The 19363-nt window shown below is 60.3% G+C and overlaps 8 protein-coding genes across 8 annotated transcripts; 5 read left to right on the top strand and 3 right to left on the bottom strand.

Annotated features, from left to right (window-relative positions):
• Window positions 1–315: 315 nt before the first annotated feature.
• On the bottom strand, window positions 316–2057 carry BXZ73DRAFT_105998 (uncharacterized protein; the record flags this gene model as incomplete). Its single annotated transcript, XM_048016466.1, has 2 exons — window positions 316–666; window positions 732–2057. 2 exons carry the CDS (start codon window positions 2055–2057, stop codon window positions 316–318), a joined length of 1677 nt encoding a protein of 558 aa, XP_047873113.1.
• A 400-nt stretch (window positions 2058–2457) lies between these two features.
• Window positions 2458–3401, bottom strand: BXZ73DRAFT_81204 (ycaC protein; the record flags this gene model as incomplete). Its single annotated transcript, XM_048023458.1, has 5 exons — window positions 2458–2533; window positions 2590–2813; window positions 2878–3038; window positions 3111–3293; window positions 3347–3401. The coding sequence occupies 5 exons, from the start codon at window positions 3399–3401 to the stop codon at window positions 2458–2460; spliced, it is 699 nt and encodes a 232-aa protein (XP_047873112.1).
• A 1908-nt stretch (window positions 3402–5309) lies between these two features.
• On the top strand, window positions 5310–6458 carry BXZ73DRAFT_105996 (uncharacterized protein; the record flags this gene model as incomplete). The annotated part of the gene is made up of 5 exons (XM_048016465.1): window positions 5310–5533; window positions 5602–5665; window positions 5724–5858; window positions 6273–6361; window positions 6422–6458. 5 exons carry the CDS (start codon window positions 5310–5312, stop codon window positions 6456–6458), a joined length of 549 nt encoding a protein of 182 aa, XP_047873111.1.
• A 1619-nt stretch (window positions 6459–8077) lies between these two features.
• On the top strand, window positions 8078–10283 carry BXZ73DRAFT_81203 (cytochrome P450; the record flags this gene model as incomplete). The annotated part of the gene is made up of 5 exons (XM_048023457.1): window positions 8078–8204; window positions 8742–8874; window positions 8925–9501; window positions 9560–10113; window positions 10166–10283. 5 exons carry the CDS (start codon window positions 8078–8080, stop codon window positions 10281–10283), a joined length of 1509 nt encoding a protein of 502 aa, XP_047873110.1.
• Window positions 10284–11431: 1148 nt separating this feature from the next.
• On the top strand, window positions 11432–12092 carry BXZ73DRAFT_54065 (uncharacterized protein; the record flags this gene model as incomplete). Its single annotated transcript, XM_048021108.1, has 3 exons — window positions 11432–11676; window positions 11735–11807; window positions 11865–12092. 3 exons carry the CDS (start codon window positions 11432–11434, stop codon window positions 12090–12092), a joined length of 546 nt encoding a protein of 181 aa, XP_047873109.1.
• A 1256-nt stretch (window positions 12093–13348) lies between these two features.
• On the top strand, window positions 13349–15132 carry BXZ73DRAFT_105992 (uncharacterized protein; the record flags this gene model as incomplete). Its single annotated transcript, XM_048016464.1, has 3 exons — window positions 13349–13365; window positions 13417–14737; window positions 14794–15132. The coding sequence occupies 3 exons, from the start codon at window positions 13349–13351 to the stop codon at window positions 15130–15132; spliced, it is 1677 nt and encodes a 558-aa protein (XP_047873108.1).
• Window positions 15133–15432: 300 nt separating this feature from the next.
• BXZ73DRAFT_105991 (uncharacterized protein) lies at window positions 15433–17290 on the bottom strand (the record flags this gene model as incomplete). The annotated part of the gene is made up of 5 exons (XM_048016463.1): window positions 15433–15468; window positions 15530–15542; window positions 15591–15679; window positions 16617–17192; window positions 17243–17290. The coding sequence occupies 5 exons, from the start codon at window positions 17288–17290 to the stop codon at window positions 15433–15435; spliced, it is 762 nt and encodes a 253-aa protein (XP_047873107.1).
• A 963-nt stretch (window positions 17291–18253) lies between these two features.
• Window positions 18254–19211, top strand: BXZ73DRAFT_81199 (uncharacterized protein; the record flags this gene model as incomplete). The annotated part of the gene is made up of 4 exons (XM_048023456.1): window positions 18254–18588; window positions 18656–18734; window positions 18787–18958; window positions 19159–19211. 4 exons carry the CDS (start codon window positions 18254–18256, stop codon window positions 19209–19211), a joined length of 639 nt encoding a protein of 212 aa, XP_047873106.1.
• Window positions 19212–19363: the final 152 nt, after the last annotated feature.

The raw sequence follows: 19363 nt of genomic DNA, 5'->3' as shown, positions 1-19363 counted from the left end.
CCCCCCGCTGGTATCTGCCGCGCCAAGTACACCATCGTAGGCCTGTCATTGCGACGATCGCCCCGGGCATCGCCGACACCACGGGCACGATGCGTGCTCAAGTTGCACCCTCATTTTCCCAACGAGTCATTCATCTGCAGAACGAGACGTCGCCGCGGACGCAGCTGGCGACAGGGAAGATGACTTCGGCGTCGGACAGGGCATCATATGCTGAGTCGGCGCCTCTTCCCCTCCCTCACTCTAACATCTTGTACGGGACCCATGTCATAATACACGACTATACAAGCTGATCCTTGGGTAAACAGCGTACAATCATCATTGGAAAGCGTCCACATCGCCAAACCCGTCCTCGTCCAGCATATCCCTTCCCAACGCCTCAGGAATCATCTGTACCAAAACCTTCGGCTCCGTAGACTTCCACCAGTGCCTCATCCCGCTGTGGGAAGGCAGCGCCAGCGCGACATGGCGCAACGTCTGGTGGCTCTGCAGCACCCGGCGGACGACCGAGCCGAAGGTGGTGCGCGGCATGCCCGGGCGATTGGACAACACGAGGACGTGCCCGTGCCCGTCCGTGCACGCGTCTGGGCCGACGTCGATCCGGGTGTTCGCCAGCGTCCGCACGCGCACGACGAGCGTCCACAGGTCCGGGAAGCTCGCGACGCTGGGCTGCCCAGAGCACAAAGGCCGCGTGAGGACGAAGGCGCGCGATCGCGGCGGAACGGAGCACTCACGATCTCGAGCGTGCGGAACGCCAGGCAGACGTCCATGTCGAGCACGAGGTGCCGCACCCCGCGCGCGAACGGCCCGAGCGCGTGCGTGGCGTGGCAGATGTCCTTGAATGACCACCACGGGTCTCCGAAGGGGATCTCGCGGTCATGGGTCCATCGCAGGCGCACGCTCGTCGGGCGCGTGTCGGCGAGCACGGAGCCGTACTGGTGTGCAAGGGACGCGCGGTCGATGGTGTCCCGGCCGGTGAAGAAGGGGCTGTCGATGTCGAGGCGCGCCGCGCGACAGTCGTGGAGGTTGAGCACGTATAGCGAGGGGAGGTCGCCGGCGAGCTCGTCGAGGCTGGCCCATCGGGCGGTTCCCTGGTTCAGGGCGCGAAGTTGTTGGAGGCGGTCGTGAGTGGTGCTCGAGGGGATGTTGCATGAGAACGTGAGGTTGCGGACATTGGGGAAGACGCTGAACAGCTCGGGGATTAAGGGTAAACCGGTGATGCCTTGGAGGGAGAGCGTGTGGACCCAGCGGAGGAACGGGAGATTGCGCGAGCTTGAACCCGCGGCGCCGGATCTGGAAGAGTGCGGGGCGATAGGCATTGGGAAGGTTACGCATTTTGCCGTGACATCTTGGAGGTCTGGATACGTGGACAGCAACGCGACCAGAGCGTCGTATGGAATGTTGCTGTCGTCCGTAGGGCCCGTGCTCTCGTGCCAGAAATTGATGTCAATGGCGCGGAGCTCCTGGGAGCGAATCTTGCTGCAGAGTTCGTGTGAGCGACGCCCGTAGCACGTTGTCGTGAGGCAAGTGAGGCTGGGAAGGGAGGCGATGGCCTGGATGAGCGCCGGCTCGACGAAGAGCAATGGCTCGAGCTCGTCGATGTCGAGATCTTGTAATCCCACCGCCCGCTCCAAGACGTGTACCAACATCGAAATGCCGTGCTTTTCCTGAGGGTCTTCCGTATCCACGGATCCACCGAGGTCGGTGCGCGGATTGGAGCCAGCGGGCTCGTCGTCGATGCTCATGGAGTCCATAAGGTCCGCCATCGGGTTGATGGTGTCGGCAGAAGTCAAGGCGTTGAGGACGGCCTCACAGGGAAGGAGGCGGAGGCGCAAAGTATGGAAAAGGGGGAGGCGTGGGGAGAAGTCGGAGAGCATGAACTGGCAGAACGATACAAGCTGCCACCCGGAGCTGATCGTGACAGGATGGGTGAGCATGCATTTGACACCGACTTTGTAGAGGTGGCTGCATGCGAGCATCGCGGACGAAAGATCTTCTTGGAAGTCTAGAGATTCGAGGATCGTGAACAGGAGGTGTGGATGCAATTGTATGATAGACATTGTGGGCGCCGGCAGACTGGTTGCGTGTGGATCTGTACTCAGGATAAGCGTGGATGCTGGGTGGGGGTTCCGCACTGATGATTGAAGAGAGTGCTCAACAGAGCGGCGGTTCATATGGTCAACGAGCAGCAATGACGGACCGCTGCCTAGAGACAAGCGGTTATTGTATTCGATACAAGCCGTGCGAAAGTACCGGTCCGTCCACGGAGAACAAGGGTAAGGATATCGTGACGTCACATGTCGGACTAGCTTCGAACAACAACATATCAAATTATCTCGCTACGACATTGTGGAGACACGGAAAACGTGCCCCCTTCAAGTGTGCCGAGTGCAGAACATACCGCTACATGAACCTAATTTCGACGAGAAATTGGAGGTTCGACCGACAATTGGTACGATTTTAAAGACCAGAGAGGGTACCGTTTGTGACGGCCGCGTCGTGCGCACGCGCCAGGTACCCGTACTCGGGAAGGTAGCTGCAACGCGGTCTTCAGCATCAACAAAGTGGGGAGGAACAAGGCGTAACACTCACGTGTCGAAGAAGGGAAGCATTTCCTTTGCACCGGGCGTGTTGCGCCAGTCGCGCATCAGCTCGCAAGCGGTCGCGAACATGGAGAGCACCTGAACACCCGCGTCACGCATGCGCGCGTTCGCGTCGCTCGCCGTCTTGTCGTCGAACGTGCCAGAGGCATCCGCGTTCGCGAAGACGGTGTAGCCGGCCTCGACGAGGGAAAGCGCCAAGAAGCTGGTGCAGACCTAGGAGTACCGAAGACAAAAGACGTCAGGGCAGGGAGGGCAGGAAACGCGATGGAAGACGTACATCGGTGGTGATGCCAGCCAGGATGACCTGCTTCTTGCCTGTGGCCGCGACAGCGGCCCGGAAGTCGGCATTGTCCCATGCGTTCACCTCGCCGTTGCGCTTGATGAACGACGAGTTGGGGTGCATCGCAATGATCTCCGACGGCAGAGGTCCGTTCGGGCCTAGAATATACAACGATAAAAGACCATGTTAGAGTCTGGCAGGTGGTGGACCGAAGAATGTGTTGCACGCACCAGTCTCAGCACTCGTCGTCAAGACCGTTGGGAGGCCAAAGACCTTCCCCAGCGCCGCATGCGCAAGAATGTTGCTCTTCATCTCCACCGGAGAGTGGTCCCGCGTGAGCTGGAAGAGACCCTCCTGGTGGTCAACGACGAGGAGCATAGCATCGTTCTTGTCGAGCCGGGTGTATTGGAAGGCTGTGAATGGGGGTGAGTTGAGCTGAAATTCGCGTGGTAGATACGATACGCACCAGACGCGGCGGAGGCGGAGAGAACGGTGACGAGGAAGGAGGCAGAGAACTTCATCTTGTGCTGATGCAGCATCCACCTCCCCTCCAGGTCCCCTTATACCTCCCCAAACCACCAGCGGCAGACACCTTCGCTACGGGAGAGCGAACTCGCCAGCCAGAAGCAGCGACAGTCCGGGCTTCACCCGGCGTACTCCCCGTGTCCATCCATGACTAGCGTCGGGCCCGAAGGGGACAGTGGGATAAGTTAAGCCTGTAATGAAGCAATGGGCGCTGCTGTTTACCATTTCGGGGTCGCGGTTCCCATTGAGACCGTGTACTTGCCGTCTGAACAAACTGATGCGTGTAGTCGCATCAAAAATAGGCGCGAACGCCAGTCATGGTCGGCTGGAGTAACAACTTGCGTGGGCTTGGCGGGCCGCTGTAGTGAAATTGAAGGGTCAAATTCAACTTCGGGATGGCGGAGAAACTTTCGCCGAGCGTACCTGGAGTCATTATACTGCCAAAACGGAAGTAGATTCTCCGCACAGACGACTTTGTGAGGCACCATAGAGCTCTAAATAGTTTGGACATTGCCAATCGCAACCCCGAGAGGGTGTACATGCTTTGACGACCAGACTACTGCGTGGCGCCCGGAAATCCGATAGACTTGTGGTCAGCAGATGTGCGATTACGTTCATTCAGAGCTTGCCCACCGTTATGTCCACTCAGGCTCTTGCAGTGCAAAAGAGCGCGACGGCCATGATGAGGCAGACAAAATTGACGTGGAGGCGGTGGGTGGCGGATGTCGACACTCAGCCCGAGGCGCCGAAGTGCAGCGGACGACCATACAAGCGCCCACGCACGGACCATTTGTGATTGATTTGTGAGCACAAAATTCGAGCCCCCCACCGGACAAGGCTTTCACGCCACGGGAATCAGTAATGGGTCGGTGGGTCGTCATGCATCATGGGCAGGTTATGGTCTGACGCAAGTGTATCATGAGTACTTAACACGGCACACAAACACCCGCAAATATTACCACCGACGCATGCAAGGGGCGGGGCCGCGGGGCCGCGGGGCCGATATCGGCGCTCATGCGTCATGTGGTCCTCGTCACGACGACAACGACAGCACTCCGCACACTCAGTAAGCAGTTGTCTTCTGCTTCTGTGACCTTTTCATGCAGAATGAAATAATGTGTTCTTTCCAGTGGAGGTTCAGGCCTCAGGAGCAGCGAATACATTCCTCGTTGCACGCGTCTGTTTTGCAGCACCCCCGCATTGCCCATATTGTACGTTGCCGTGTGCAAGAGCAGGCATCGGAATGGACTGACCGTAAGCAATTGCGCCTTTTTTCATATGCCCACGCTGTCCATTATACTTCCTATCAGCTCGGCGCTGGAGTTGTTGTTCCCGGCGGACGGCCGGAGCTGCTGCCTGCACTTGGATACGTCGCGATGGAGTGTCCGCTCTCAAGGTACGTCGTGTCTGACCCCCGAGCATCGGACACAACTCACCCGTCGGGGTCCATCTTGTCGACGACAAGACCGGTGCCGCTGTGGAAATAATGCACTCTCTTTATCACGGCTCTGCGCGTACAAGAGGGCGCCACTTGATCGCCTCAACGAACCCGGTGTTGTAGGTATTGGAGGGTGTCGGAGCTGGTTTTTCGGTATGCTCGGACTCAAGGGACGTCGCCAAGCCGTGTATTTTTACCACACGCGATGACCCCGGATGAACGGAGGCCTCCGCATCTGGCAAATTGTACGCCTTCGGGATGGGCAGCAAACAAAACGGCAGCGAACAGAAAGGCTCTAGCGCGAATCTCGTATTGCCTTCGGTCCCACGCTGTCAACCACGTGGAGCGTCATGAGAGTCGAGACTCAGACTGCACGTCAAGCCAGAGCGCCCTCTTATTATTGCGCTGGCAGCTCCCTATTAATGCTCCCACCAGACCTTCGATTTACGGGTCGACGTCGACACAGATGAGAAAGATCGCATTCGCGGCCGACGGCGTACAGGCCACGAACATCACCGATGAGACGGGGGTGACGATCTTCACAGTCCGTGCTCCTTACGGATTCGTGCAGAAGACGACCACGCTCCGAGACTCCACCAGCAACATCGTCGGAGCATGGGAGCGCAATCATGGCACAGACAGGATCACGATTCGAGAGAAGACGATGACGCTATCCCAGTGGATGCCTCGGTAGGCGCACTCCTTATCCATCGGACCACCCTGATCGTCAATTCCCTCTCGATAGGTAGTTCACGCAGGTTCGTCGCGCCCAACGGGCAGAGCTACACCTGGAAGCGGCGCGACGGGGCGTCCGCTCTCAAAGTATGCCACGTTCGGCTTTTTGAACGTCGTTGTCAGATAGAACTCACGCGTCGTTCAGCTCGTCGACGACCCCATAGGTTCGACGGTCGCGAGAGCACACCGTGCGTATCATGGGCTCCGGGCGTGCACGATGTGCATATACCTTGACGAGGTGCTCTCTCCACCACTCGACGTGTTGCTTCTGCCGTTCGTTGTATGCGAACATAAGAGACGTCACTCATGGCACCCGGCAACGTTGCTGCAGCTTGGGGTTTTTTGTTGTATATGACGCGTCCAGGCGTCTGGGACACGAAGGAGAAGGACTGCATGATCATCTTTCATTTGTGTTGATGTTGACGCGAGCTCTTCCGAATCTTCGGCGTTGGGGTGCTGAGCTGTAGCGGGCCACGCGTGTGCTCCCAGGTGTATAGTACGCTCCTTGTGCCCATACTTCACCGCCCTTTCCGTCTCTGGCCACCTTTGTCGCGCGCCCAGAAGCTCTCTTCACTGTCTTCGCATCCGGAAGTGCACTCATCATTACGCGCTCGCTTCAAGGATCAAGCGGAGGTCGATGAGAACATTCGAAGCTGCGTTGTCTTCTCTGCACGCTCACAATCCCCACCCCCAGGACAACTCGGACGTTCGGCTCTCGTTGCGTATGGGCTCTGCGTTCCCCACACCGGCGGCACGCCTTGCACCCGCGCCACGAGTGTCGTTGTGGGTCCCATCCGCTGTGCGCGCGTCGCGATGGGCAGGCGTACTCATCATGCTCCGAAGCGAGGACGTGACCGTCGGACTGCCGATGTCCTTATAAGTTATATGAGATGGCAATCGGGCGACCAAGGGACGCGGCCCGTACCTTTGCGCCAGCTGTTTGTCGCAACACACGCCGTGCTGCTTCCAATCCGCAGCACACCATAGATCACGTCGTAGACAAGACGCGGTATCTCCGCCCCCACCAGGCAAGCACCCACGGGGGCGCCGTTCGTGCACTGAAACGCATTTGATAGCTGGGCGCGGGGGCGGGCCGCCCTGACGTCACGTCATTCAGTTCGCTTCGATGTTGCGCGACCCTGAATATTGAATTTGGGTCGGCGCAGCGAGGGGGACAGCGCATGGGAAGGCTTGCGTCGGGAAGGCATCCCGCGAAGGCCGCGCGCAGCAAGGTCCAGCGGACCGCGGACGAACGTTGGACGTTGGACTCGTTCCCCGCGCTCGACGTGCCGACGTGAAGAGAAAGCGCGCGGCGAGCGGCGATAGGTGGACTGGGGGGGTTGACCTGCGCTGGTGACAGACACTGCACGAGAACGCCGTCTGGCGTGGCGGACAGAAGGTTGTCGTCGCGCCCGGTTTTGAAACTTGCGGGACACAGGAGTGTGGACATCTAGACGTCAAGGTGGCGATGGGTTGCTACGCTGGCGAGATGACTGGAAGGCCTGGCGCCTGGAGCCGGGGCTAGATGTCCATCAACTCCGAGCCCGACGCGGATGCACGCTCGGGGCCGGGGTCGGCGCGAACTAGCAGACCGGAGGATTTGGGTCCGGGTGGTGCTCCAACTTGAGCGGGCGAAGGTTAGAGGCTCTAGAGGGGCGATCTGTGTTCGTTGACGTTCAAGGCGGTCTGTCAATGTTCGCCGTGTTGAATGTCAGCCATGCGCAGGCAGATGTGTCGATCCTGAGATGGATCCGAGTACGAGGGGCAAGTGGGAGACGAGAGGAGACCGGTGATTTCGCGTGGTTGTCGCCGGGTGGGTGCAAGCAGGAGAGAAAGCACATGGAGCACGGGCCTCGAGGCTGCCTCCGTCGAGCGCGGGCGCGCGAACGGTGAGCGGGCCAGGGCGAGCGCTCGCGTGCGACATTGCCGTCCGATTGGCCAGGGACGGTGGGCGCTTCCCCGCCTTTGCTCTCCATCTTCGCCATCGGTCTCGCCTCGTACGCCCACCGCTTCTCCAACGACGGCAATGCGAGGGCGGAGCGCTGGGCTCCTTGGACAGAGCTGTGAGGTCGTGCCGTAAGATGTGGAAGGAGGGCCAGGTGAGTACCAATACGACCTCCCATGCCATACTCCAACTCTCTGCCCTAGCGGTACTCGGCGGACGCGCCGAACACGCCCTCGCACGCCCGACCCAAGATCGCACTGCCATCCGCACAGATCACGCCCGGACACCCCGCGCCCCCGACAGGTCCCGCTCGCGAGACCGCGTCCCTGATCCTCCGCCTCGCCCCGCCCTCGCCCTCCATCCCGCGCGCGAAGACGGAGCCGGCGCGCGCACTTATATTAAGCTCCCTCGCGGCCCAGTCTTCGTCCGCACCTCCCTCCTCCTCTTCCTCGGGCCCACGCCCCCGCATCCGACTTTCCTTTTCCTCCCCCGCTCCACCCTCTTATTGCGCGCCCCGCCCCCCGCCGCGTCTCCCCTCCTCTCTCTCCCCCGCCATGGTCTTCCGCACGCGCAACACCCACCTCCCACCAGGGCCCTCTGGACTCCCTGTCCTCGGCAATGTTTTCGACATCCCCCATCAAAAACAGTGGGAGTGGTTCTACGGCCAGTCCAAGAAGTATGGTGAGTGGTCGTATCCCCCCTCGTCGCTTTCCCTCCCTATGCTGGCCCGGCGCGAGCGCGGCCCTCACCCAAAATCTGCCGACGGCCTCACGCGGCCAGCAGACCACGCTCCGCGACGCTCGGGCTCGTGTCGCGCTAGGCCGCCGCGTGATTGTGCGCCACGCTCGCCCTCGGGCCCAGACCTGGTGTGTGCCGTGCGGTTCCATGCCCTCGGAAGCGACGACGAGCACAGACGGGACTCGATGTGCTCCGTGCGCTCTCTTGTTCTCCGGTCAACGTCGGCGAGCGGACAAGGGAGACTCCTGCGGGGATAACAGTGACAGACCTCCCGCTTCCCCGTCCTCCGCGATGACAGGCAACCTATGGCACAGGGCGTCAGAGGATGTGCCATGGGTCGCCTGTCCACCCGGAGGACAGGGAGGTGGCGCGATCAGACGGCTCGGTCGTGCGCGCGCCTTCACTTGCGAGAGATGGCTTCGTCTCTCCCCTTCTCCGCTCCTCGAGACGAGCGCTGACGAACCCATGGCGGATCTCCAGGCTCCGACGTGAACCTGTACACCGTCTTCGGCACCAAAATCATCGTCCTCAACTCGCGCGAGGCGATCGAGGCATTGTTCGAGAAGGAGCTCGAGCGCTACTCGAGCAAGGCTCCGCGCAAGATGGCCGACATGTGCGTCTCCGCTTCCTCCTTTCCTGCACACCCCGCTGACCCGCGCCCAGCTCTAACCTGACGATGACGCTCCCGTTCATGGACCCTGGCGACGTCTTCTCGCACGCCCGCAAGCAGTTCCACCTCGGCATCGGCCCGACCGCCGTCGGGCAGTACGCCGGCGCGTGCGAGGCGGCCAGCGCTGCGTTCGTCCGCGCGCTCGCCGCCGACGAGGGCTGCACGAAGCTCACCCAAACGATCGACCACAGCCTCGGCGCGCTCTTCCTCCGGGTCTCGACCGGCTACGACGGCGCGCGCACCGGCGAGGCGCTCGACAAGATGAACGCGCTCGCGCACTTCGCCGCCGACGTGCTCGCGGACAAGTACCGGTGCTTCGACATCCCGCCGCTGAACAAGGTCGTGTCCTGGGTGCCTGGGTGGGTCCCGTGGCTCGGGAAGCAGGTGAAGCTCGGGCGGGAGTGGAAAACGCAGCTGCACGCGACCGCGGCCATGACCGTCGACCTCACCAAGGAGGGCACGGCAGCGGGTCACCCGTCGGTGATGGCGCAGGAGGGCATCGACGCGCCCGGTGCGGACGAGCAGAGCAAGATGATCGCGGCGACGATGAACGCAGGCGGCATGCTCGCGGTACGTCCCGGCGCCCGCTCCAAGCGCTGTGGGATCAATGCTGACGCGCGAACGTTAGAGCGAATCCGCGACGGTCACCTTCCTGCTCGCGATGGCCCAGCACCCGGAAATCATGCGCCGCGCCCAGGCCGAGGTCGACGGCGTGTGCGCGGGCCGGTTGCCCACGCTCACGGACCGCAAGCAGCTCCCGTTCCTCGACGCCGTCTTCTGCGAGGTCCTCCGCTGGGTGTCGATCGCGCCGGTGATCTCGCGCGAGGTGATGGAGGACGACCACTACAACGGCCACCTGATCCCCAAGGGCGCGCAGATCATGGCCAACAGCTGGGCGATCTCGCGCGACGAGAGCGAGTACCCGGAGCCGGAGAAGTTCCTGCCCGACCGCTTCCTGGACGCGACCGGGACCGCGCTCCGCACCGACATCCTCCACCCGATGAAGTACGCGTTTGGGTACGGGCACCGGACGTGCCCGGGGCGCTTTCTCGCCGACGCGCTGCTGTTCAGCCACTTTGCGCACATCCTCGCCGTCTTCGACGTGCAGCTCCCGCTCAAGACGCAGGGCGCGAAGCTCGACGCGGATGGGGCGATCAAGCTGAAGAGCAACGGCGCTGCTGTGTGAGTAGCTCATTCGCTTTCGGTTGAGCCCAGACGCTGACGTGTCGCACAGCCGGATCGAAGAGGTGTACGTGACACTCTCCCCGCGCGCGACCACCGTCGCCGCGGCCGCTCTCGCCCCCAAAGACGCGCCAGCACAAAATGGGCACGCGAACGGTGTCGCGCACTAGCCCGTCTCACCTCGCTCTCCCGCTCTCTCGCTATTTATCCCTGTGACACCACCACTGTACGGTACGCACTTTGTCTACGTTACGCTACTCTATCATACATCTGCATACTCGAATCCTTGCACGACCCCGATTGTTGACCATTATGTATCACTAATCGCGCGCAACGTATATATTCCAGCCGACTCTTGCGCATCTTTCTTTCTAGTGCTGCGTGATGCCTCAAGATTAGAATCGGCCCGAGGCGTCTTCCCAATTGAAATGGTTCGCGCCACCTTGTGACCACCAGGCACCCGCTATGAGATACAGGAAGATAACAGGGGCACCGCCGCCCACGTCCTGCCGAGTCCCGACTCTTGCCTTTCCCGCCGCCCAGCGAGCCTTCGGACCTCTCAACCGCACGCGCACAACGCCCTAGTACGAACCGGGACTCACCAGCACCGCCATGCGCCTCTCCGCATTCATCGCTCTCCTCGCGACCGTCGTCGGCGCGTGCGCCGTTGCCCAGCCTGCTGGTTTCGTGGAGCCCAAACCCGAGGAGACATGGCTTCAGGTGTGTGGTGTGCTCTGTGCAGCGAGGCCGTCCAAGGCCGACGTTGACGCGCCGGGGACGATGCAGGTGGACGATCGGTACCCCATCGCCTGGTGATTGGGGCATGACTGTCATCATGGATTCCGACGGAGGAGTGCATGTCTTCGTATATGAGGGGAACGCAGGTATCTATGACCGTCGTAGAGCATGTCAAGCCCGACCACGAGCACATGTGACGCTGCAGATTACGCAAACAATAACTTCAGTTTTCACCCGCATGTCGCAGCAACGAGCCTCGAGAAGACAGAGGTGGTGAAGGTTGGCCTGTGGAGAACGAGGTGGCCGTACTAGCGCGAGATCGAGCCTGCGTCGAGTCATGGCGGTCCGGGAAGAACCGGATCCGAGCCCAGCGCAGTGCGAAGCGCCCAAGGCATCTTGTCCTAGGACGTCGACCATGGGGCCCGACGTGGCCCCGGCCACAGACACCTGCTAATCCACAACGCATCGTGCACAGCCTCATGCCATTTAACCCAGGCCAACCGCGATCTGGGCTCGTTTCCCCAAGCATTTAGGCAACCCCCCCGCCAACTTCTGTGGTCCCACCGAGCCCCCCATGTCGATGAACATCCACTTCGACTCGAACAGCGTCCACAACTCGAACGTGTACGATGGCGCGTCAAACAAGTTCCTGTTCAATCTTGACACGCCCATCTCCCTCGGATCGGGCACCACAACCATCACTAACGTCGACAGGGACGTTGTCGCGGTCTGGGACCGAAGGGCCTTCGGCCGAGACAAGGTGACCATCCGAGGAGAGGAGAGGTACATGGTCGACTGGATGGATACGCCAAACATCTTCGGCAGGTGCGTTGCTTCGTTCGAGTCGGACGCTTCCGGAAGTCGCTGACTAGTCTTCCACTAGCTCGCGCAGGTTCACCGCTCCCGATGGGAAGTCGTACACCTGGAAGACGCGTGAGGCTGCTTCTTCGCTCAAGGTGTGGGCGGTTTCCACTCATTGGGTCGTCGTCGTTCATATCTCTCGCTCCGCGCAGCTCGTCGACGATCGGTCTGGCCGGACAGTCGCGAAGGCACACAATGCCCACCACGTCTTCGGCCCGCGCGCGATGAGCATCGACTTCGACCCGTCGCTGGCGCAGATCCTTGACGCGCTTGTGCTGTCGTTCGTGATCTGCGAGCACAAGCGGCGGGCTCGTGGTCGCTCTCGTGGGGACGGCGGGGCGATGGCGGGAACGGGAGCGGCGGGCGGTGGAGCGATGTAGAAGAGCCTGCCAGAGGTGGCCGAACTGCCAGCCTGTATGACCATGATTTTCCATTGAAGCGGTCACGAAGTTGGACTGCGTCCTGCATAAAAACACGTCGTGTTGTGGGGCTCGAACCCCGGGTCTCATGAGTGGTCCGTGCGCGGGCGCCTGGTTTTCGGCACCGCTCTCGACCGCTTACACCCCCCACCTCCGTGTTGACGCACTGCTGGATGGGCTCAAGTCAATATCAATATCCTCCTCCTCCTCCTCCTCCTCCTCCTCCTCCTCCTCCACTGCAATGCAAGCACTGATCATGTACCAAATGCAGCGTGTTTCCAGAGCGCACACTCTCTTGGTGTCGCGATTGCAAATGCCTACCACGAGGGAGAGTATTTAGGCGTCTGTATCACTTCCCCGGTACGCTCGGTGAAAGTTCCTCTGCCATCTCGAAGTTGAATTTGACGGATCCTCGATTTTACTACAGCCGTCTGCCCCGCTCACGCAGAAATCGACCACGACGCCAGTGCCAATGCTCAAGCGCCGACTCCCGGGCCGTAGTTGTGGACCGTGGTCACGGGTAAGAAGCATCACTACCGACGTGCGTTTTGTTTTCATGATTGCTTGCAGCTCCGTCTCACACTGCCGCCCCTCGCTGCAACGCAGATCTGCGCCGGCTTCCTCGCGCTCTATCATCGAGGCCGTGTACACCGCGTTCGCGAACGCGCACACCTTCGGACAAGACGGCGAGTGGTGCGAACGTGCGCATGCGCGAAGCGGGCGTCCAAGTGCTATCCATGTTCGCAACGGCGCTGGAGGTTATGCGGTACTAGTGCAGCATGCGAGTGAGATACTGCCATGTGAGTGATATGTACGCTCTTCGCGCGGCTGCCATGGGACGCTGGGAGTCCTTGTATCCGTGTGTTGACGACTACAATGCAGCTATCTTCCCGAATAAGAGTGCCTGGCTCACGCGCACGATGCGACCACCAAGAACGGGTCTGTAAACGCGCCAGCGTGGAATCTTTCGTCATGTCTTGGGTGGTCTGTGTTGTCAAGCGAAGCCTCTTTCCGAGAAGGTGTCACGCGTGACGTGCTGTGACACTACTTCCGCGAGATCTTATATTTGTTGTCGGTCTTGTAGCGCCCTTGTTCTTGCAAATCGCGTCTACAGAATACAACGCACCATGTTTCTAGGCAGCTTCTGGTTATGAGAATTACATGAGGTATATACGTCGATTAAGCTCTCGCCTGCAGGCTAAAGAACGTCCCTCTCCATGGCAATCCACGCAGTGTAAGTCTGCGACGACCTTCGTCTCCCCCCCCGCGCTCACAATCATCATAGGTCTCCACCCAATCTCACGCCCACCATGTCTCTCACCTCCCTCCCTCCCGACGTGTTACACACGATTGTCAGTTCTCTCCCCCACCGAGACCTTTTGAGCGTGACGACCGTGTGCGGCCACCTGCGCAAGGTCGGCATCGAATGCCTGCTCGCACGGCCTATCACCATCAACTCCGAACCCCAACTGGCTTCGTTCTGTCGCTTCATGCTCTCCGAGAAGTGCGCCGAACGGGTGCTTCTTCTTCGCCAGCTCCGCCTGATCAGGCTCGTCTCCCCTGAGGCAGTACTCGATGGCCTGGATCACGCGATCACGGACTCCATCTTGGACACCGGCGAACGGCAGGCCCATCCTTGGCGTCACGACTTCGATAATGTCATGGACAGAGAATATTCTCATCAGAGGTGCGGCACGTCGATGCTAGTCGATGTGCTTCAGCGCGCCACGGAGCTGCAAGACCTGGACATGGACGAGCTCGAGATCTTGCTCTCCGTTGCCAAGCCCGCGCTCACTCAGGCCATCTCCTCCCTCCCGAAACTCTGTCGTCTTACGATAACGGGATACGGACGTTGGACGCGCCAGCTGTGCAGATCGCTCGTCTCCCCGCATCTTCGCGCCATTGACGTCGACTTCTGGCACGAGAGCGCGGAACCTGCGGACGACGGCACCATCTCCTACCGTGCGTTGATGGCGCTACTGTCCAGATACCCGGAAATCGAAGAAGTCACCGCCAAAAACGTGACCTTCGCCGCTCCCCATAAGAATCTAGAGCCGTCCGTCGCAGCGTCACGCGCGGTGCACACGCTTGTGCTCCAAGGCATATCGGGCGCCCTATCACTCCATCAGCTCGTCGAGGCCTTCCCCAACGTCCGCAAGCTGAAGCTCTCGGGACTCTCCACGACCCTCCCAGACACCGCGTACTACTCCAGCCAGGCCTTGCGCGCCCTCAACGGAGGAGTCGCACGGTGGCAGACGCTAGATGAGCTCTCCGGCGACCTTGTGTCCCTTTACGCGCTCAACTTGCAAGGGTGCCGCGTCGGGCGTCTGGTCGTCAATGGGCCGTTCGCGCTTGGTGACCCGCAGAACCTCGACCGCGCGTTCCTCGCACACCAGTACGCGACCGTCATCGCCGATGCGTGGCCCACGAGCCTGCGACTGACGTGGACGCACCATCGGCGCGTCGTGTTCGGAGACCCGTGGTTGTTTTTCAAGGATGTCTGCCGAGCGAGCGTCGCGTTCCCCAAGCTGGCACACTTCGGTCACGGCGTGCGGCACCTCGCGCTCGACTTGTGTTTCTCCATGTCCTGGGAAAGCATCGATATTGTGAGTGCATAGACGTGCTAGAGAATGTGCTGGGACTGACACGTTCTTGCTTGCAGCCGAGCGTCGAGGGCTTCCCCTGCCTCCAGACACTCGTATTGCGTGTGCGCACCGCCGTCGGCATACCCGCCGTCGCCCAATATTCAAGCGGGGTCGGAGATGTCCTTGTACTCAAGAATTTGAACACAAAGGACACACGCACGGGCTATGTCGTTCAGCGGGTCTTGCGGAGCCATCCAACGCTGCAGCACGTTGCACTTGCATTGCCGTATAATGGTTGTATGAGACATTGGTGGAAGTCGATGACCCCCGAGGGGTCGGTGGTAGAGGTTACGGAGGACGTGGGACGTCAATTGTTGGCCGAGGCCGCGCTCGACGATTTGTACGCTTTCGCTTGATACCAGCGATTCAATAAATGCGGATGGTGACTCGACTGTTGTTTGTGTTGACAACGCGAGGTTCATGATCGTGCACAAGAATAGAGCACGGTGCTCGTCGTTGTCGTCGAACAGCAACAGACACGAGCTGGGTGCCAATCGGGGCGGCGACGCTATTGCATGCGTTTGTATACATCGGGCTGGGGCTACCACCGTCTGTACGATCTCCCACCGGCGCTGCACCTTCGGGTAGTGCTCGATGTCTGTGTCTGAAGTATCAATGAGCCCCGGGGTGATCGTGACGACGGTACCTGAAGCCGACTAGGTCGAGTAGGGTGGCCTGACGTTGATGACGACCTGCGCGGCCTTCAATGGAGTAGCGGTGGGCGTTATGATTGAATGATGCGGTCTAGCGTACCGTTAGCGGCGCACTGTAGAGATATCAGATTATTGCATGCGTGGAGGCAGGCTCGGAGTACTTGCCTCGAACTTGAGGCATAGTAGTCCGGCTGACGACAAGCACGTTATTGAACCCGTTGTCCGCGATGGCCTTCTGGAGACAACTGACCTGCACGTGTTGCGAGCCATTGGAATTAACACGAGCGTATCCGGCCTCAAAGCTTAAGCCTGCCGTGACCCGTCAGGTGGAGTCATCCGTCGATATTATGGAACCAACATACCAGTTGAATTCGGACGGACTCGCGAGACGCGGCAATAATGGCGTACAAATTGACCGTGACTGAAGTATCGTGGCATATGGGATCCGGAGGCGTTTTGACTGCATTGTCGCTGCGACGATGCACCTTTGTACTACCCGGCGTCGACCTGCACTCCGGAGCGGCTAGTGCGTTTTTAGAGTCTGACCGGGAGTCAGCGCCTTGCTTAAGCACTGCTGTGGTTTGGTTCGAGAACCCGGGTGCTGTGGAGGTGGTGTTTCGGCAGGAAACTTAGATGGCGGATGACGCCGGCGCAGAGACGTTCAGGACGCGGGGCTGGACGTCGGAAGGTGACTGGTTCAGCTTGCAATCGAGCACTGATGTCAAACACACCTGCTGGAAAATGTGAAGCAGTGGTGTGCGCATCAAGGGGCCCTTTCATTGCGGTTGTGAATGCATTATGATAAGCAGAGAAAGTAGGTACTGATCGTGAGAGGGAAAGAGGCTGAGCAGTGACATCACAAAATTGGATGCAATCACGAACACGTGCTTGGGTCACGGCGCGGGCGTGACCAGCGCGCAAAGACGGTGGCGACGATGTCCGGCTGGCTGTCCCAAGCGTCGTCCACCGACCGCCATTCGGCCTGGTCAGCCCTCGTGGCATCGGCCCGCCCTCTCTCCCTCCTTCCCCCTCCTAGGCGGCCTTTCGGCGACCGGCGATCGAGGGACGCACAGCACAACCTCCACCCCGGCTGCCTCGTCCTCCCCCACCTCAAGAGAGGAGTTCAGCTGCTCTAGCACGTTTCCTACGTGCCTTCGTACCAGCTCCCCCACTTCCGCCCCACGCACCACCATCCGCACCCGCCGCCGCGCCGCCGACCTCCGGTCCCCGAACAGGATCGCGCGCAGCTCGTCCTCGAAGACCATCGTGTTCACGCTCGTCACCGAGCGGATGTGCGGGAACCGATTCAGATTGAGCGGCCCGTGTGCCGGTCCTAAGGTGAGTGCTCGTACGGTCTTGGGCACTGAGAGAGTGGCGAGGGAGAACGAGGACGGGGCGGCGAGGACGGCGAGCGCGTCGAGGTTGGTCGCGAGGGAGAGGATGGCGCGGATGGAAGGGGACGGCCACGCTGTGTGTGAGGAGAGCGTCTGCAGGGAGGAAGACTCTGAAGGGTGTGCTTTCTGCGGTGACGGGGTCCATGTGGGGCCGATCCACAGTCGGCGGATGCGAGACGCTGGGTGCTCGAGGGTCGGTGCGTCGGTCGTGAGGCGAGTGAGTGCGGCGGCGAGGGTTTCGATGTCGCGGGCGGTGGTGAGCACTACGGACCCGTACATGACGGGCAGCACCCATCCTCGCGTCGCGTGGCAGACAAGGCAGAGCTTCGTCGCGGTGCGGAGGTCGTTCGTGGAGGCCGCTGCGGATATCTGTCAAGAAGGTGAGTTCGACATACTTGCGCAATACACGCTGTGCTCACCATGAATATGATTTCTGCGGGTAGCGTATGCGCGTCGTGTTGTGCCATGTCCTCACTGGCAGCGATGTCGTGGAGAGGGGATGAAGGGATGAATCGCCAAGAATTCGAGACATTGACTAGTCTTGTAACTCCAGGCCTCATGTCGTTCCTGATTCCCGGACCTCGCAATGACATTGACGCGACACGCGCCTTGCACGCCCTCCGACTCATTGCGAGGCGTTTGCGTTTCATCTGCCACCTCCAGTACTCGGTCCCTTGCTCGCATTTGGGCACGTTTAGTCTGCGATGCGTTTAGAGTAGTAATTCCGCGCCCTGTGGGCTCTTCCCCGCTTAGGGAAGGGTTGTCGACGTTGACGTTGCGTTTGGTCTAGATGATGCGTGCCAGAGCGTTCAAGGGAGATACCGGTGTGCTGAGGGTAGGCTTCGCTCTGTGAGTCTCAGTGTTCTCCGCACAAGCGCCGAACTAACGTCAGATGAGCCGCCATCTGTTTATCAAGCTCTGTCTGACGGAGCGCTGTATGAGATTCTATAATTTGCCCACGAGGCGTCCATGCGGAAGATGGCTTACAAATTCCGGCTTCACGAAGTGCGTGGTTAGATTTGTTCTCGTCATCGTTGGCTCATGATCACCATCCTGACCGGCGACCCACCTGGGCCGCCTGATATCCGAACAGACTCGGTCAACATAGCCTATTCGACGCCCCAGGTGACACGAAAGACACTGACGGGCAGTGAGGGCGCGTCTACTATGCGGGTGTTGATGACGCGCGGCGCACTGCATTTCTCTCCGCTCTTCCTTCGCAGCGCCTTGGTTCAGGTCTCCATCGGCGCATGTCCGAAGATGATTGGGCACGGAAAACTGCTGTGCACGTGGCGGTGGCTACGGAACGCCTTCAATGGACCGTATCGCCACCGGCACCGCAGTTTCCCGCGTCTGCTCAGATGCTTGTCACGGTGGTATATATATGTTCCATGGGAGATAGATGGACACAGGTACCAGTCTGCCCTATCATGCGCCCTCCTTCGTTCCTCTCTTCGTCCTCGTCTTTAACCGTTGCTACAACGAACCAGCTGAAGACCATCACTTTCACCTCTAGTACTGTCCAAGACGCGGACGCCGTTGACGCCTCGACGCACGCAGTCCTCTACACGATCCGTACCTCCCAGTTGGAAGACACGCACGGAACATGCCCCACGTCCACGACGATAATCACGGACGCCGCAGGGGAAGAAGTCGCAATGTGGACGTGGACACCAGCGCATGGAGCCGGACACGAGTCCGAGCGGTTGACGGTGCGAGGGGAAGCGGTGGGCTTGCCGAAGCCGCTGCTTCCAAACGCGCGGGTGTGAGTCACTTCGACAGCTGCAACCTCTAGCCAGTGTCGTTCGCTAACCGGGTCGCTCCCGAGTCAGCTCGTTCCCGATTCTCGGACCGGACCGACTGTGGTACATCTGGAAGCAGCGTGCCAGGACATCGTCGCTCAAGCTCAAGGTCTGTCTCGCGCCCCCACTGTAACGTCTTCGCTAATCAACTACGCACGTAGCTCGTGCCCTTTGAGTCACGTTCACATCCGACCTCGACGACATCCGTGCGGACCGCAGCGAAAGCCCACCACGCGAAGTCGCACGGCCGGCCGTTGAGTGTCGATATCTTCGATTCCGCCGGGCACGCAGCCGGGGCGGACATGGACATCCTGGTTACGACATTCGTCGTCTGTGAGCTTCGCCGGCGCAGCCACGCAGGTGGGGGGGCGGCGGGAGACGGTACGGGCACTGGTATCGGTGGAGTGCCACAGGTGGATGGGGACATCATGATAAGGGCAGTGGCGGGGACCATGTATTCGTACTACGTAGTGTGAGGTCAGCCGGACTATTTTCGAGACGAGCACGTTGACTAAGAATCCTTCTTGTTCCAGGGATCCCAACCCCAGACACACCCCCTGCCCGGCTTTCTGCACGCTTCCAATGACGGCAATATATTCGTATTGCTGTGCAGCCCGCGAAGCCTGAGGCCGCGTGATCGCATAGTATCATAAGAGTGGGGCTTCTCTGTCTCCGCACTGGCCGGGGGTCTACCATCGCTGTTGTTCTCGACGAAGGATGATTTCGGACTCCCGATGA

Source organism: Epithele typhae (assembly GCF_022376455.1).
Source record: "Epithele typhae strain CBS 203.58 chromosome Unknown BXZ73scaffold_75, whole genome shotgun sequence".
Lineage (NCBI taxonomy): Eukaryota > Fungi > Basidiomycota > Agaricomycetes > Polyporales > Epitheliaceae > Epithele > Epithele typhae.
The sequence above is the reverse complement of the archived record's forward strand: the minus strand, read 5'-3'. Positions and strand labels throughout refer to the sequence as shown.